The 17,138-nt window shown below is 48.0% G+C and overlaps 2 protein-coding genes and 1 non-coding gene across 3 annotated transcripts; 2 read left to right on the top strand and 1 right to left on the bottom strand.

The window, feature by feature from the left end:
• Nucleotides 1-6,883: 6,883 nt before the first annotated feature.
• LOC34619637 (DNA repair protein RAD51 homolog A) lies at nt 6,884-8,686 on the bottom strand. The gene is given in 5 exon segments (XM_026334907.1): nt 6,884-7,350; nt 7,433-7,688; nt 7,985-8,277; nt 8,383-8,470; nt 8,630-8,686. Coding segments are annotated over 5 exon segments (1,161 nt in total).
• A 6,915-nt stretch (nt 8,687-15,601) lies between these two features.
• On the top strand, nt 15,602-16,593 carry LOC113146708 (general transcription and DNA repair factor IIH subunit rtf-1-like). The gene is made up of 3 exons (XM_026334882.1): nt 15,602-15,636; nt 16,059-16,173; nt 16,492-16,593. The coding sequence occupies exons 1-3, from the start codon at nt 15,602-15,604 to the stop codon at nt 16,591-16,593; spliced, it is 252 nt and encodes an 83-aa protein (XP_026190667.1).
• A 417-nt stretch (nt 16,594-17,010) lies between these two features.
• Trnal-uaa lies at nt 17,011-17,094 on the top strand. The gene has a single exon. It is a non-coding gene; the product is annotated as a tRNA-Leu (tRNA).
• The last annotated feature ends 44 nt before the right edge of the window (nt 17,095-17,138 follow it).

Genomic DNA, 17,138 nt, shown 5'->3' with positions numbered 1-17,138 from the left:
GTCTACAAACAGGAAAAAAGCTACTTAGATAACCCGTAGTGAGAATAGCTAGCTTGATCATATGCATAGGGAATATTCTCGATCTACGTCATGAAGGCGTGTCCTGAAAAGACACTAATGGCCGACCCGCCCAACCACTTGACCACTTGTGTCATCAAAAATCGTCTTAACGTGCGGGTGCTGTACCCGGTGAATAACACTGCTATGAAGGGTAAGGAATTCTATCAGCTTGCCTCGTAGCATCTTCGCCAGCTCAGCTGCCGATGGCGCAGTTGGTCCTATCGAGGCTACAGGGGCGGCGGGTTGGGCTGGAACGGCCTGCCGGCCAGCAGGTGAAGCCGATGCAGCGGTGGTCGGGGTATCTGCCTCCTTAGATTCCAGCCCATCTTTATGGGCCATGCCCCTCTCCCCTGTATTTGAATTAGCAGGCATCTTGCTTTCCTACAGAGTAAAACCCTCTCCCTCAGTAGTGTAATCCTAGCATATCTTCACTCAACGACCCCGGGAAGCCCTCCACAAAAGCGGCCACTCCTTCAGCGAAACGCGTAGGCAGATATTTTGAGCTCAACCGAGGGCGCGGGCAATCAAACTGCAATAGACTATAGCGGTTGCTTGAGGTATGTCGTTCAAGAGCCACCACCACCACGACATCAAAATGGAAATGCCGCTGTCTGCTCAACTAGCATGAGCCAGACAGGGCATTAGGCAAAACAGATAACACCAAAACAAGAATGCGACGATAGAAAAGGTTTTAGTCCGATTACGAACACTTTTTCCAGCACAAGGATTGCATGCTCTCGGTTCGGTCTGGGGCTGGCGCGAGTAGGCTGTCGTCGGCGCCGCAGACAACGAGAAGCAACCCTCCTGACAAAGGGTGGAAATTCTTTCCCTGATGCTCTCCTGTAAAGCCAGCAGCAACAACTGTGCATTCCTGTTGAGCGGTGAGGTCTTGAATAAAGTTTGGGCGCAGCCCGGCTAAATGCGCTGCGGGCTTCCCTCGGCCCAGCTGATGTACCATAGCAGTACATACAACAATCAGGTAAGAGAGCGCGCAAGACTGGTAGTATAGCTTACTTTGAGGTATGAAGTACATAATTTGGAAATCAGCGGGTCTCTTCAGCGTCTTCCTGCACGGTCATTCAACTTTAGAGCTCCCTGCCGTGTATAAGGTGGACAGAAAGCACTGCTAGAAAACTTTTATCAACTTGCGTGAGCTCTGTAGCAAAGTGAGGATTATCAGCCGCCGATGCTCACTTATGCACACTGTTCCAGTTGGGTGAAGAACAGCCAACTAAGTGTAGAAAGCATCTTGTAGCGCTCTGTCTGCTTCGGTAGCGGGCTAGTACGCATCCATGCACGTTCTAGTACACGTCATATTTAGCAAACAGTTGACCATTTGGTTTTTGTCTGTATGTAATATCTGTTCCACAGTGGTCTCGGCTCGATACACAAAAACGCAATGTTCTGTACGCATGCGCTGGATGCGCTGGGTAACTAGCTGTGAATGTTCGGAGTGCCTGGAGGGTGCAGCAAGGCAGGCCCTACCCGAACCGCTCTCTTCATCACGGGAACCGTGAAAAGTGCGGGCAGGGGAAGAAGAGAACTTTTCTGAGAACATTCGATAGCTTTGGACTACTGTGTTGAGTTTGGAATCACGTGTCGCCCTAGGAAAACCTTAGATGAAGGCTTACAGTTGGCAGCGCCGCATGGCTCAATGCAGGGTGTCCCCCTCTCACTCATTGGCTGTGTACGCATGGGGTTGCCAAGTTTCCCCACATCATTTTTCTGGTTTCGATCACGTTCTCTAGGAGTTCAATAATTTGATTTCGTTTTACGACAGCCCTTGAGACACGCTATAGCGATGGGAACTAGCGGTAGTGCAAGCTCGCTGGTGCGGCAGAGGCTAATGTGTATATCGCTCCATCTAAGGACCCCGCAGGGATACACTCATCCCCAGATTCAAACAAAATCTATAGAAAGTTACAGCGCTTTCAAAAGAGCCTTATCCTTCCCCTCCACACACCCCAGAGTTCCAGACATGAAGAGATAGGGACATCTAAATGCATGTTGTTGCATGCTCTATACACTACGAGCATCCACAGCTAGCTTCAGATAGTATCTAGTGTATAGGGATAGTTCATTTTTGTCTTCTATAATCGAGCAAATTGTAACCTGCAATAAGTGACGTAATCGATACACGAAGAAACAAGCCAATCACTATATTCTGTAGCTTTTCTTAGCGAAACGTGATTAATATACTGGAAAGTGAATGTGTATAGCTCAGCCCGCTACGTTTTCCCCTGCAACCTTGAAACACGCACGTCCTCAAGTTCCGTACTTGTCCTTCAGAGACTATCTGCATGCAAGAGAGCGGATGAATTACCGCCCTGTCGCCACTCTCCAGGCTGACAAAAACACGAGAACCATGCCAGCGAAAATGGCAAAGTGAGCATCGACCGCTGGAGAAAAGTCGACGGAAAGAAAGGCACAAGCACTAGCCAACCACGGATGACTGAAGAAACCCGAACGACTGCGGGGGCTCGATGGCTGATTGCCGTTGGAACATTGATATGCGTGAGCCCTCTGCTACGGCGAAGCAGAAATTAAATATAGTGTGGGAAGAGGAAAAACCCACATTCCATAAAAAGGATCTTTCAGCCTCATTTCAATGTCTGCATGTTAGTACAGCCGGCGCATGCAGCATGCTCGGATTTCAAGTCTCAAAAGCGACAAAAAGATTAATGTAAAGAAAACGTACCTGGGAGTACCTCCGCATAGATCTGAGCTGAGAGGGCACCTTAATACTGATAATCGGCAACAAAAGAATCATCGACCGTAGGTGAGGCCAGCTATTTCAGGCAGAACATATGCTGAGGTGGCACAAGCAGTGAGGCATGCGAGGAATACCGTCCATGGTGACTAGTGTTATGAGCCACAGAGTTCCGCCACCCGCAGGTAACGAAGCTTGCACCTGTTTCCTTGTCAACTACAGAAGTTGGCTTTTCCTACTCCATATCACTAGAAAGTCCCGCTTGCTTTTGTCAGCGCTCAAAAGTCCTAGAATCCAGCACTTCTCCTGCTCCCTATGGTATCCCCGCATCTATCTGCCTCAATTTTTTGCACGGCAAAGTCGGCTAATAGGTCAGAATGTCTCAAAATTTTTGAGAGCAGCCACCATTTATTGTCCTGTGAAATCATCAACTCTCACTCTCAGAGAAATCAGTAGAGTAAGAAGGAAAACATTGTCGCACAAGAGGATAGCAAATGCTCCTAGAGACCTGGATGCAAACGCCTTTGTCGGCTTACCTCCAGATGCAACTTGTAAAATATGCTATCCTCCAGGCTCAACTATACAGGCTCGAAACACACAAGTGAACGCCACTCATAATGGCTCCGTTTTTGCCCCTTTTGAAATTCACATTTACATTCGCGTGCACTAGCCAGCTGCTTTCTCAATGCCTCCACCGCTACGGGTGGCTGCTGACCTCTCAGCACCAGGTTCAGGCTTGGATAGGAACAAGGGCTTCTCACCGAATGGGCATCCTCATCGTAGACTAGGGATGCGGGAGAGCCAAGGACAGATGAGGGTACTTTTGCACTGTAAAGTTACTCGGCACACGAAAGAAAGCAAGCTAAGAAATCATTTGTTTGTGAGCAAGGAGGTGAAACACTGCAGAAGCGTGCAGCCGGTGCGCTCTACATGTCGGACTGCCTCAGGGTGTTTCGTGGTAGTCATGTCCAGGTCAATGTGTAAGAGGGTCATCAAGGCAAGCCAGAATGCGAGAAAACAAACTTTGGATTCCTATTTGCAGTGTTATTCCTGAGGAACTGGTGAAACCTCCACACATGAGCTGCGAATAATTGAGCCTATTCCTGATCCGCGATAGGGCCGGATCAAGTGATAAAATGGGCAAGTTTGCTAATTCTGTAGAGAAAGTAGATGCTATCCTGACCCTTGACCTCCGACAACCCACAATAATGTCCATAGTCAGATCAGACTAAGTCCTTTGAGAGGCCGAAAGGCTTTTAAAAAGTGGGGGCTAGAAGAAATATGCAGCTCTAGCTCCTCACAATCTGGTCATAACCTACACTCCTGCGGCAGTACACATTCATGGCCACCAGAAAGACTGTGAGTGCGTGTCCACTGTCGCTTGAATTCCACCATGATCCGCAAGAAGATGATAGTCTGAGCTCCGCAAGTAATATCGCGAAGACAAGTCAGGATATACAAATGATAGAGTCCCCATCTTGTTTTATGTTAGAACATGTCATTCTTGACGTGATGGTGCTGGAGCGTTGTGCCATTCTGGGTATTGGCAATACTAGCAGATCCATGGGTGCCAAAAGCATTGGGCGTACAAGCGTTCAACCGTGAACCATCGCAGAAAAGAGCGGCTACGCTGCTCAATAGTGAGTTGCTCCAGTACGTACAAGCTCACAGTGAAGTTTATGAAGGGCACTACCCTCTTGAGAGAGACTAGCAGCCATCGCTTCATCAGCAGAGCTTGTTCTTTGGAAGAAGTAGGGCTCATAGTTTGGCAGAGTAAGTATCGGAGGGGTCAAAGATGGGAAATAAGCACCCTTGCTGAGGTATCGGCAACCTCTGACTGTTTGAATAACAGATGAAAAACAGAATTAGCATAGATCCGGGCATATCCCGGAAAGAAATTTTGGTAATGTGATAAAGACCCCTAAGAAATTCTCAACGCTCTTGCGAGTGCGTGAAGGCCACACGCTAATTGTTTTATTTTTTGCCAAATCTGACTAAGCTCCTAAAGCTAAGATATCCGGAAACGCAACTATCCTTTACAAAAACAAACACATGCGCGAACTCGCGTCTCGTTCTTATTTCCCAGCAGCTCTAGCGCACCCCATGGGTGCTGGAGATGCTCTTGAACATTTTGGCTAAATACTACGATGTCCCCATGTAAGCAACAACCCAGTCTTCCTTGACAAATCCATAAAGATACAAATAAACTCGCCGTTTCTGGTTAGTTGTGGCATCAACCAGTCTAAACGGCACACCGGCGTACTTAAGTTGCGAGCGCGAGTGTGAGACGCATTTTCGTGCATGTTATGTGCTAGAGTGAGAGTAGGGGTATGTGATAAAGCGTCTGTGAAATCGAATTTTGAGTGCTGCTGATCTGTGTAGCATGTCTGTAAGCTGCTAAATCTGGTGAGCTGGACGACAAGTCGGTGGCCAGTCTACTGGCAGCTCATCCCTTCTTAGCACATAAGCAAACTCCTCGAGATTTGCCTGTTCCTCCTTTTCCTTCGGCTAAATGTTCAACCTAATTTCTAGTAAAGAGCTAGTTCTAAAGCCAGGAAGACAGGATACATGCTCCGAACCATCTTATCGTCTCATCTTACTGCTCCGCCCCGCCACCCATACGAAGTCAGTGCCTCAGCTTGTTAGGGCACCGACTCCACCCCGTTCACCATTAATGAAATGAACGCTGTTGAGGTGCTCAGGAGCTGCTGCTTCCTGATGCTTTCAGGAGCTCTAAACTCCACAAACACAGCTGTGCAGCATGAGCGCCTTCTATTGGGGCAACTGTGGCATATCTAGCCATGGTACACGAGTCTAGAGAAGTCCTGGACTCTGCTGATAGGATCCGTCTCCGATTTGAAGTGACGTGAAAGAGCCTTGGCAATCCTTGCTTCCTGTTTCCTGCCAGCAAAGCAAAGTATTAAAGACTGCGCCAACACTGAACAGGCAGATTACACTTCTGTGCCACTTCCTTGGAGACAAGGTCCGCTTTACATCCTCCGGTGTAAAGAAACGCTAACAATTCTTGACCGTTAATGTGAACTTGTACGTGCATAGAATGGTATCACGATAGGTCTTTGAATGCGGCTGTATTTTTCCGTTGCTCGCTTCACTGTACCGCAGCCTACATGGCGGCTTACTGTTTCCCTGCTGCGCCATACTTGCTTGTCAAGCAACCTGCTTCTGCTCAGCTTAGTCCCTTCGCTCAAGTTCTATGCTTTTCTGTATGCACTTGATCTTCTGAAATCTACATCCGGACACCCAATTATCGAAGCAAGTGAGTTGTTGGGAGCTGGCTGGAGCTGCCAAGGAGCGTGGGTTCCCTCTGGCTTTCATTTATTGTGTATTTCACATAGGCTGCAGGCTTGGGCGACTTGACACAGCCCCAACATCCTTGATGTCTAAGTTCTGATCTTGACTTGGTTATTCCCAATCAAAGACGCAGATTATGCGTGCAGATGCCGCTGAATATTCAGTTAATCCATCGCGTGTGGAAGCCCCCCGGGTAGGTTGTTAAATCCACCTATCCATCCTGTGACTACCTGATGGGGCAAGTTGGGTAGCCTAATGTAAGCTACTGGGAAGCAGACATTTGTCTGTCTTGCAGCTTTTCAAACCAGAATTTAATATATTGCGAAACACCGATCTGTACATTGCTTGCCTTGGCTCAACTTTCTCCCTCCCCCGAGCCCGCGTGAGGTGCCCCTACCTATCAAAAATACCATTCTTTGTGCCTTTACCAAACGTTGCACGGTTCTTAGTGGGCTCAAACTGTCGAAGGTCCTGTACAACTAAATTCGCCTAACAAGCAACGGCAGGTCCTAGGCTCCGAAGCAGATCCTTTGTACAGCTGCTATAGACTCCATAGTCACCGGGATCAACTATTAGCCAAATCCAACTGCAAAGGGATTAATCAGTAGCCTTGTGCCAGTAATGCCATCAATTTCCCGCGCCCCGAAGTTGTTCGCCAACAGCGTAGTGGCGTTCGAGCTACCGGGTACACCTTTTATTACAAGCAGCAGTCTACAAAGTCTCGAACATTATACGACAGCAGCAGCTTCTGGGATTGCTACATGGAGAACATATTACGAGCAGCTGTCGCTCACAGTCAAGTCAGTTGTCCTCATAGTCACCAATGCCACCTTCCCCAATGGCAAAGACAGCCTCTCCCTCTGGAAGGCTGGGACTGTCGTATATTTTACAGATTCTGCTTTCGCCTCTGCCCTTTCTGAGGTACAGACGTGTCTGACTAGCATGCGCCATTATATTGCCCCCGATAGGGAGCTTCTCGTTGGCGTTGAACATGGAGGGGCCTGCGTCTACTTTAGCAACGACTTGGTTGCTTACTACCACCGCCACTCCGTACGTGTCGGCAACTCGCTGCAGGCACCGCATGAAGCGGCATAGGTGCATTTGTCTGTTTGCCAGCTCCCCACGACCAGCAAACTCGGACCGATACAATGCCGTCGCACTGTCCACAATCAGCAAGGCGAAGCGAGACTCCGCCATCATGGCGCCTGCCTGGGTCAACAACTCCAGCTGATGATCTGATTGCACAAAACAGAGACGATATACACCACGTTTTATCATTTTCTAGTTAACACGTACTGGTGCACATCCTATTCACGTCAGCGTAGATAAAACCGGGGAGGGCGGGGCAATTAGTGTTGTTCGTTGAGCCTTCAAGGCACTTTGCTGCCTGCTATTCCTGTTTTAAATCTTTTTTGTTAGAAGTGTAACCTGCTTTACCACAATTGTAAGCTCGAGCATAAGCGATGTTATCAAGACAGTCGCTAGGGTCCAGCCCGAAACGCTTGGCAATGGCCACGATGCGCTCGGGTCTGAAAGTTCCTTCCGTATCTATCCATAGACATTTACCTTCTCCACCGCTTTGCTCTACCGGCAACTGGCAAGACACCTGAGAGTAAACCAAACATCCTGAGAGATTCCACTGAGCAGAGTAACCCGAAAGGATTTGAGCAGGAAGCAACTCGAGACCCCAAATCAGGAAGTGTCATTATCAGTGTATGAAGAGCTTTAGACCTCAGCAAATCTGGACATTGAAATTTGTGGAAGGGCGCTGGATGCCTTTGATGCGGCGCAAGGGTAATGGCCTCTTGGCAGAAGCATCGAGCTGTTCAGAAAAAAAACATGAACTAGAGCTAAGGACACTAGAGACTATGAACATTTCCGTGGGCAAGACCGCCAAGTTACCGCTAATGTGTGGCATAGCTGAGTCTTTCCAGTCCTGAATTCGCCGAACAGCTCCGTCAGGTTTCCAGTCTCAACGCCACCTTTCAAAAGGGCATCAAGCTGCACGCTGCCAGTCGTGAAGCGAATCAGGTTAGATCGTGCTTCCAGGTACTCCTGTGCCGAGCAAAATCCAAGGCTGCAAAGCTCCTTGCTTGCCTGCTTTAACTTTGCCGCCTTTTGCTCGCTAATGCCCTTAATGCCCAGAAGCACCTTCACAGGAGCAAAGGCGACACATTCCACTGTGTGCAGACCTCCTGAGCCGCATTATCCCACCCATCCAAATACCTGCATGTGCGAACACCAAACGGATGCAATGCATGAATTCATTTATCATACATTCCCCCTCTACAACTGCACACCTTCCTTCAAGAGTTCTAAGTCCTTTTTTGTAAGTCCCTTGGCCAGCAAGTGCTCAAGCTTGAGCGGGCCCGACTGAAGATCTTCGCCCTGAGAGCAATTCGCAGCAAAAAGGATATCCGAAGTTTCCATATCTTTCACTCCTCAGACATGAAGGTTTGAAGTTTCCCGCCACCGAAATGACCTGGCAACACCCGAAAAGATACCGCATTGATCAGTCGAAGTACTGTCTCAAATTTCTGCTCTTACCGCATCTTGAAGCTGCTGCTCTTGGACTGGTCTGGACTGCTGTATAGTAGAGCTCATTGCTCGGATTGAACAGTGACGCAGCCAGAAACCTGGCTGCTGGGAACCCTAACTGACGCGAAAGCGGCTGCCCAGAACCACTAGAACTCGGCTCAATGCGGGGGTCCAGGAACCCCCAGTGCGGCGCTGTCACGGAAGATTTACCACCGTGGGCAAGCTTCTTTCTCATGCCTCTAGGGCGTGGGGCCGGTGCGTCGAGAACAGAATGTATTTTGAGAGAATGATATAAGCATGTTTCCACTGTAAGCCGCGTGCCTCTTTCACCGTTTGAGAAGACTCAATTATATTTTTTTAACAGTGAAGGGGACTGCATCACGAAATATGGCCTGGATCGTATCACGAAACAACAGGACCGTTTGATAACTCTACAGCCTGTCCGCCCGTCGGCAGTGAAAAGCTCATGACACCCCTGCTCATGGCGATTCATCCGCAAAATAGCATTCCCCTCATTCGTGCGGGGTGCACCCTTATAGCTATAAAAAATCTGCAAAGAATCGGTACAGTAGTGTAAGCCCTCCTCAGGAGGGCGCTTGCACGTTGTAACACCAACCCCACCGGGAGGAAACACCAAGACAAGCTTGGAGCCTTCTATGGCAGTGGTCCTCTTGACACACTGGTTCTTCCTTCATGAACTATTTTTACTTTAAAAATCGCTACTTCAACTAGTAGATATGCATGTGAGGGGTGCAGTGCAGCGTTCCTTTGCCTGCTGGGCACAATACTGCTTTGATGGAAGACTTTAAGCCACCAAAGCTCGGTTAATATGCCATATACTTGTTTTATGGTTGCCTTCTGTAGAGAAAGCATCTGGAGTAAAGGTGAATCCAAAGCTAACAAAGTCCGATTTGGTAATCTCGTGCCAGGTTCCCCCCCGATGAGCAAGGCTTCCCTACACTGGAATGTGAATTGTAAAGGACTGTTGTACCTTTGGACGATTAAGTCTTTGATTATTCTGCATATTGTTGTATTTTCTTAGGATGTAGGCGAATAAAACAACAATTTGCGTGATGAAACGCTTCATTTTACCACGCAAGGTGTAGGTTTTTGTGTGTGTCTAACTAGAACCAGCTGTTTGCCAATGCATGAACTAATATGAGAGTCCACGTAATAGCACTTGATCTATCTCTGTTAAGCGAACGCTCACAACCTTGTGATCTCGGGGCAAATCGCGTCCGATTTCTCCCTCGGAAAAGCAAAAGAAACATTCAAAAAAATATTTAGCCACATTTCAGGCTCCAACTCTTTTCATAGAAGAGTGAGCATCCTTTGAAGCCACGCTACTATGTACTCGTTTTTACTGGTTTGCTGCGCTTCCCACTCCGTCAACTCGAGTGGTGTTGGAGAGAATACAACCTCTGGAAGAACTGACTGACGCCGCAGAAGATATCAGGACATGCCAAACGAAAAGCGGCTTTCAAATTCATTCGCGGAACTATCACCAGTGTCAAAACAGCTAACGCTCGCTACAAGCAGCCTTCTTTGAGGAGTGGCCTGCTTCACCACGCTCCGCGATTGCCTCCAGAGTCAATACAGAAATCGCGATCTGTTGAGCGTATTCAAAATAGCTCTCTTCTGCCCCTGTCCACGCCCCTAAGAGTCTCTAGAAAAAAGAGGGAGAGATAGGATGCGCGTTGCTTCACCCACGAAGCACCCCGGGCATCCACAGCTAGATGCACATGGCGCCTAGCGCACACGCACAAGACGTTGACATTTTCATCTAGCTTATAGGACTCTGCAATACATAAGATACATGAACACAAATTCCAAGTAATCAACGCTCGACTAAATCTTGATTAAGTTTAACCAGTACGGTAGAAAATGGTTATGTGTAGCTTGGCCCGTTACATCTTGAAAACAAAATGTGTAATGGACAGTTAAGTACACACTAGCTAATTACTAGCCAGTGCATTCAACATTCGTAGAGCAACGCCCGCATATCGATACAGCCGGCGCATGCAGCATATTCGATTTCTTTGCCTTATAGGCGCAGAAGCCATGTGTAAGGACAACATACCTGAGGTTGCCTCTGCACCAATCGACGTTTACAGCGCCTGAAGCCTGTCTGTTTCGTGCGGCTGCATGAAGTGAGGGGACACACAAAGCAGTACACCGCCAGCAAGTTCCTCTTTTCTGAGGTTCTTGCTGGCTCAGGTCTTTTGTGCTGCGTGAACTTTCAGGATACAAAGTGCTGCGCCCTCAATCAGTTGGCAAAAAGTTTGCTTCATGAAGGTAGCTCCATTTGTAGTTTAGAGCTGCAATGCTGCCGTAGTACTATCTAGACTTCCAGGGCAAATGATGCATGCAATTTTGTTAGATAGCGTGACTCATCACAGAGAGGGCGGCTGCGAAGCACAACACTCAAACGCTGAATCGTCGCGGGATCGGGTCGGACACCACCTTGGCTATATCGTTAACACGCTTCACTCTGAAGGCGCGCTGCACAAAGGGGCCCAATGGAGCGAGCATGTCTAGGATTATCTAAGTCATGGAAACTCTTGATAAGGTGCAATAACAACTGTTAGTCAGTCTTGACAGTAAAACGGCGTCCATTTAAATAGTGTGGAAGACTTTTCCTCTGTCTATCACACCCTATAGAGTTTCCTTTTCCACATTGGACACCTCTGCTGGGCTTTTGTAAAGCGATGGGACCGTCAGGCAATATTGTGTTCAGAAGAAACCCTTAAGCTGTTAATAGAGATAAGCACCAGCCATTACGCCCAAAGTTGCTTGAAAGGAAGAAGTGACGCGCATTAACGGGCAGCGCTAGTATATCAGGAGTTCAAAGGCGGGTGGCCAGCTTCCTTTGCTGGGGCATCAGCCTTCCCTCTCCAAGTCACTCATTATAGCTGTACTTTTAGGCGGATCAGTCAAGTGTGCCATGCTACGAGCGAATAAAGGAATAGCAGATTTGGTAATAGGATGAAGCCCCACAAAAACCTCGCAACGTCCTTGCAGGTGCAGAATAGTCGAGGTCACATCTTGATCACCGTGTGAATCTGGGTCAATTCCTGCAGCTGAGAGGCATGGAACAATTGAGGGTCTTCCATAAAGCAAATACTTGCGTGTACATGCCACTGCCTGTTCCAAAAGAGATGAGGCATCCACCGCTGCTGTTGGAGGTGCTCTTGGGGGCTTTGGCTAAATATCTAGACGTCTTCATGCATACGACCATCCAGTCCACCTTAAAATACCTATGTAGGTCCTTATTCACTTGGCCTTGCAGTGTGACCGGGGTCTCAACGGTCTCAACGGCACAGAAGCATACTAGATTTGCGAGTGCGAGTGTAGAGCTCAGTTTTGTATATAGCATCTGGGTGAATGGGGATCTGTCAAGATGGCTTCTGTGAAGTCGAATGACGAGTAGACTGTTGATCTGTGTAGTGTGACAAGTAGTTCGCTTAGCATCGTAAGCTCCTCGCTTCAGAGCGATCTTGTTTAGGAATTGGAAGACAGCTCACATGCCGCACCGCCCATTCTTTTTCGACACCAACACTGGGTGATACTCTAGGACACTGGTCGATTCCTGCCACTGACCATTCCAACATATCATCTGCCTGCAGCTCAATCGGGTATTGATGCTGTGGATGCCTTTTGATACCGCGAAACATATTTTGGGGCTGATCCAGGGATGAGCTCGATATGATGCGCTGGACGCCCGACATGTGACAAGCTAACTGGCAGCTTGTCATCATTTAGCACAACCACGAATTCCTCGTTTACCCATTTTTGCTGCTCCTCATATGTATATTCACTCAAAGTTTCTGTTACAAAAGAGGTTGCTCATGATTAGTCAGTCGCAGAGGCACTAGGACAACTGGACGAGGCAGCCCTGGTGAGCACTCTGGCACTGACTTCACCCTGCTAACCATAGGTGGAGTCAGCGCTGCGGACGGGACCATGAATTGCCTCCTCCTAGCATTTATTGACACACGTACCTCTACAAGGCGCAGCAACAGTAACCCGCGCCCCCCCCACTGGGTCAGCCCTAACACGCCTAGGATTACATCAATGTGCATGGATCCAACAACGTAGTCCTGGAAGCTTATAGGACTTTGAATTCGATATGAAAAGCATTTAACTGCAGCGGGCTTTCGAATGCTCGCATTACATTGTCCTTCTGCAAGCCTGAGCTTTACGCACTGGGCTAAAGAGTGAGTAGGCGAATTGCAGCTTTGTGCCGTTTCCTTGGATAACAGGCACTTTACATAGAAGCCTACAGTAAAGCCAGAAATTTCTTGACGAATCCTGTGAGCTTTTACCTGCGCAGAATTCACTCGTGGTGGCCCGCCAACTGTGACTATCACTTACAGCTTCCTTCACTGTGCCGCAACCTGCGTCGGGGCTTTCCATTTTCTTTTCTCACCTTGCTTCCTGCCCAGACAAACCACTTCCGCCGGACCTAGTCCTTTATTCACGTTTATTCCATTTAACACGCGCTTGCAGCTTCGGATCATGTATCCAATATACCATACCAGAAGCAGGCACGTTGATGGGGTCTCTGAGGCTGTCAGAGAGCACAGCTTCCCTTTGGCTTTCTTCTTCGGGTCACGGCTACTTGACACAACTCGGACATCGGTGAGTTCTAAGTACCGATTCCACTGTTCGTTTTCAGCCAGAGAGACAGGGGCTAGGCTCATTTGCTTTTGAAGCCTCGAATTTCTTACAGCTTTAGGAAGCCACGTTGGTCGGACATCCTGCAGCCATCTGATTTGACATTTCAGGTGAACCTGAGATAATGCATTTGAAAAAGCAGCTAAGTTTTTGCGCTATGGCATTTATAAGCCAAAGTTTTGTGCTTCCCGATCTACCGCTATATTGATGGAGCTCCCTGCTTTGATATTCTCAATTCGCCCAAAGTTTGCTGCTGAGCTTATCGAAATAAATGGATGGGTCAATGTGTGTATGAGGGCTTGAACTGTAGTGATGATCGCAGGCAGGTGAATTCTTTTCAGATGAATAGAGCCCTTTTCAAATCGTTTCCTTCTCTAGTAACATGCCACGAAAAGCACGCGTTGCCCTTCATCTTGGTGTACAAAGTGAGGCGCATCCCCACTGGATACTTAAGCCTTCGATTTCTCATCCATTCTAGCCACCGTCGTACATTTTGGGTCAGCGCTGTATCAATGTCACAGTTAGTGACAATATTCGGCCGATACCAATGATGATACGCCGGCTGGTAACTTTCTGCTTTCTCCTCAGCTTGCACGTGCCTGTGCCGCCCCAAGATGTGTCGTGTCATCGTTTGCTTCCATCGACAAGAGGAGCTTTTCCAGACTTTCGCCAGATATATCAGACCGTTGAATTGCCGAAAAGCTTTCTCGATGCCAGACAACTATGGTAGGGAAAGCTGAAATTTTACTGCATCCACATCCAGGTGAATGAGCGGGGAAGAGCTGCATCGAAAAATGTGGTGCTGCAAGCTCTAACGCTTTACAGTCTTACTATGGACACACTGAGCACTTGACTAAATGAAAACATAGTATAAAAATAATTATTGCTTTAAAAAGAACTCCCTGCATCCCCTTCTCGCGCCCCTCGGATTTCCCAACACGACTGGAGAGGGCCAACTAGGGTGCGCGTAGGTGCACCCTCTGAGCACTCCCAGTATTCAGAGCTAGATACGCATAGCGTTTAGCTGTGCAGGCTAAGATACGTGCAAACAGTCAATCATACATTAGTTATACTTACCTAGGAATTAGTAGGGTATTGACTAATGGATGGTTTCTATCAGTTACTGCAGAGTACTGCTAGATAAATACAAAGAGGCGCATTGTTGCTGTGCGGTAGAAACTATGTGCAGCTAGCCCTGAATACATAGAGTGCTTAAAGGATGCACTTGCGCACATCTTAACTAGCCTTTTACGTTCGTGAGAGGGACTCTGAGGGGTGCGGGTACGGGAAGGAGGGAACGTTTTTGGTAAGTACTGAATAAATTCTAACGGAGTTCGTGTTGAGTCGGAACTTATGTGTATTTCTAAGCAGACCTTACATGGGGCGCTATATCTACCGCACCCAACGTGGAGCCTTTTTGTATCCAGCTAACACTACCCTGCACTAAATCAGGTTAAGTAACACACACATAAATCAGTCAGCTCCTCACCAATTCGTTGTTCGATACACTTAGTGCAGTATAAAGTCCCTAAGCCTAGCTGACCCCGCAGCATCACCCATTCGTGATACCGCCAGTTTTGCGTCATTGTCATCATTCATCGCATCGTATGCACCTCTTACAGTAGCTTGCAGCTAGTGTAGTTCTGTCCAAGTCCAGTGGGTTTCATCGAGCCACGTAATTCGCAGTATACTTGATGATTGTTACAAGCTTACTTACGAGGAGCATCGAGCAAATTTTGGAGGGACACGAGCATGCATATAACGAAGTCGAAAACTTGATGACCACACTCAAATACGTGAGCTAAACAGTATATTAACTAGAAAGAAATGGACTCATGAGACGAATGCACAAAGGGATTGCGTGTTGATCTGTTGCCATGCAGGTCTGTCCAGAGCCAGCCCCAGCTTCAGCACCCAATCTCAGCAAGGCCTCGTTAATACTTCCGTTTGTTCTTTAATCACGAATTTGATTCAATTGCTAAGTTATTGACGTTCCCCTTATTGCATAAAAGGGCTCGGCTTATGTGGCCGCACATTTCTAGTTGGCCCTCCTCCGGAAAGAAAGCAAGGTATCTCTGCCGGATTCTTTTCCAGATTCCAAGCGTACTGCCCTCTAGAAGTGCTGTGGCTGTGGTGTTTGTATAATTTGGTGGCGTGCTATGTACCCTTCTGTCATCCAGTCGTCAAGTGGAGTGGGGGCTCCTGGCGCCGCCGGCGGTTCACTCGCAGTCATTTTCCCAGTATTCTCTAGTTTTTAGGTACTTCTTCTGATTGCTGATTTAAAGAGGGGAACGTCTGATAAGGATGGTGGTCGCCATTAAGGGTGTCGTCGTGCAATGGTAAGTTGGAGATCCGATGTAGCATGTAAACTGAGCGCCTCTGCTTTTCTTAGCCAAATAGTGCTTCTGTGCTGGAAGTATCCATATTGCGTACCTATACGGCGTGAACTCATTACTTTGTGCTGTCTTTGACAACTGGAAACATGCTGGCGGTTCGCCCTTAGGCAATTTGCTGAAGAAACATTATGAGCTACACTCAGACTACGGCTTGCACTGCATCTAGCCTTGCTAGTTTGTGATATGCGTAGTGATATCTAGCCGTGAATCAGGTCGTTCTGGAAAGCTGCAGGCACCGCATGGAATGGCGCGCAGCTTCAGGAATAGCTATTACGCCAGATGCAGAGGCAGGCCGTAAAGCAAGAGCTGGTAAAGTAAGGCTGTGTCATTCTGACCCTATCGATTTTGACTTTTTTTCTGCACAGCGACCCACCAACGATGGAAATTTTGCTACAACTGAATGAGACACGCGGATTTGTCATTGAAGTTCTCAGTGGCGAATTCGTTCTCTGTTCAGAAAACGTTTGTGAATTTCTCGAGGTACGTACAATGAATGCTATGGACCTAGCCAGCAATTTGAGTGCCTGCAGTACACAGGGCAAAAGAACTGCTGCCTTTCTATGAGCATGAAAACAGTGCGTTTTCTGGTACCTCTGCGGAGAGCCGTGACTTCAACGTATCCTTGAAGCTTCTATTCTTGATGCCATATGCTCTTCAGATTAGCTGCAAGGGGTCAAACGACAGAATTCGGCTATCGGTAGAACTTGACCTCTGACTTTCCAATGGTGAAATACCACCGGGAATAGGCCCTTTGCAGACGGTTTGCTGCGGCATTGTATCCCTTGTGGGGTTGCGCAGGAAGAAGTAACTCGCCGTCTTGAGCTTGCAGAACGGCCCTTGGTGGATATGGTGAAGGAAAAGCAGAGGCAGGGCACAACTGAGGAGGTTGCGGAGTCATAGGGTTGTTAGCGGATATTGAACATACATCACATTGGATAACTGAGCCCGGTGTAGCAAGCGGGTCCCATCCATTTATCCATTGCCTTTGTTAACTCCTTCGGCGCTTCGATATTTTCGTGTATTTGTCGGATTCCCGCTATTGCGACATAAGATTCGACAGGCACATTATCCCAGACTGTGCAGGCCAGAAGAAGCTGTTCAGGTTCGCAATATTCGAAAGAGTTTTGTGTGTGGCTACCGGTTGCAATTTTGCATTCCCCTGCTGACGGCATGACGGTCGATGGAAGGGGCTGTTCTATAGCATTTCAATAAGCGTCTGCATTACAATTCAAGCGGCTGCCTGAAAGCCTTTCTGAAGGGGGTGTCGTTGGGGATGGTCAAGTGTAATTTAGAAGAATACAGTGAGGCAGCGGCGTAGCACGGATGCCCGAGTGGTTAAGGGGGTGGACTTAAGTTCCCCTGGTCGTGAAGACCGCGTGGGTTCGAACCCCACTCCGTGCATTACTGGTGCTTCGGCGTTTTTTGGCCCTTTTGTCACCAGTTTT

Source organism: Cyclospora cayetanensis, unplaced genomic scaffold, assembly GCF_002999335.1.
Source record: "Cyclospora cayetanensis isolate NF1_C8 unplaced genomic scaffold, CcayRef3 CcayRef3_contig_52, whole genome shotgun sequence".
Taxonomy (NCBI): Eukaryota; Apicomplexa; class Conoidasida; order Eucoccidiorida; family Eimeriidae; genus Cyclospora; species Cyclospora cayetanensis.
The sequence above is the reverse complement of the archived record's forward strand: the minus strand, read 5'-3'. Positions and strand labels throughout refer to the sequence as shown.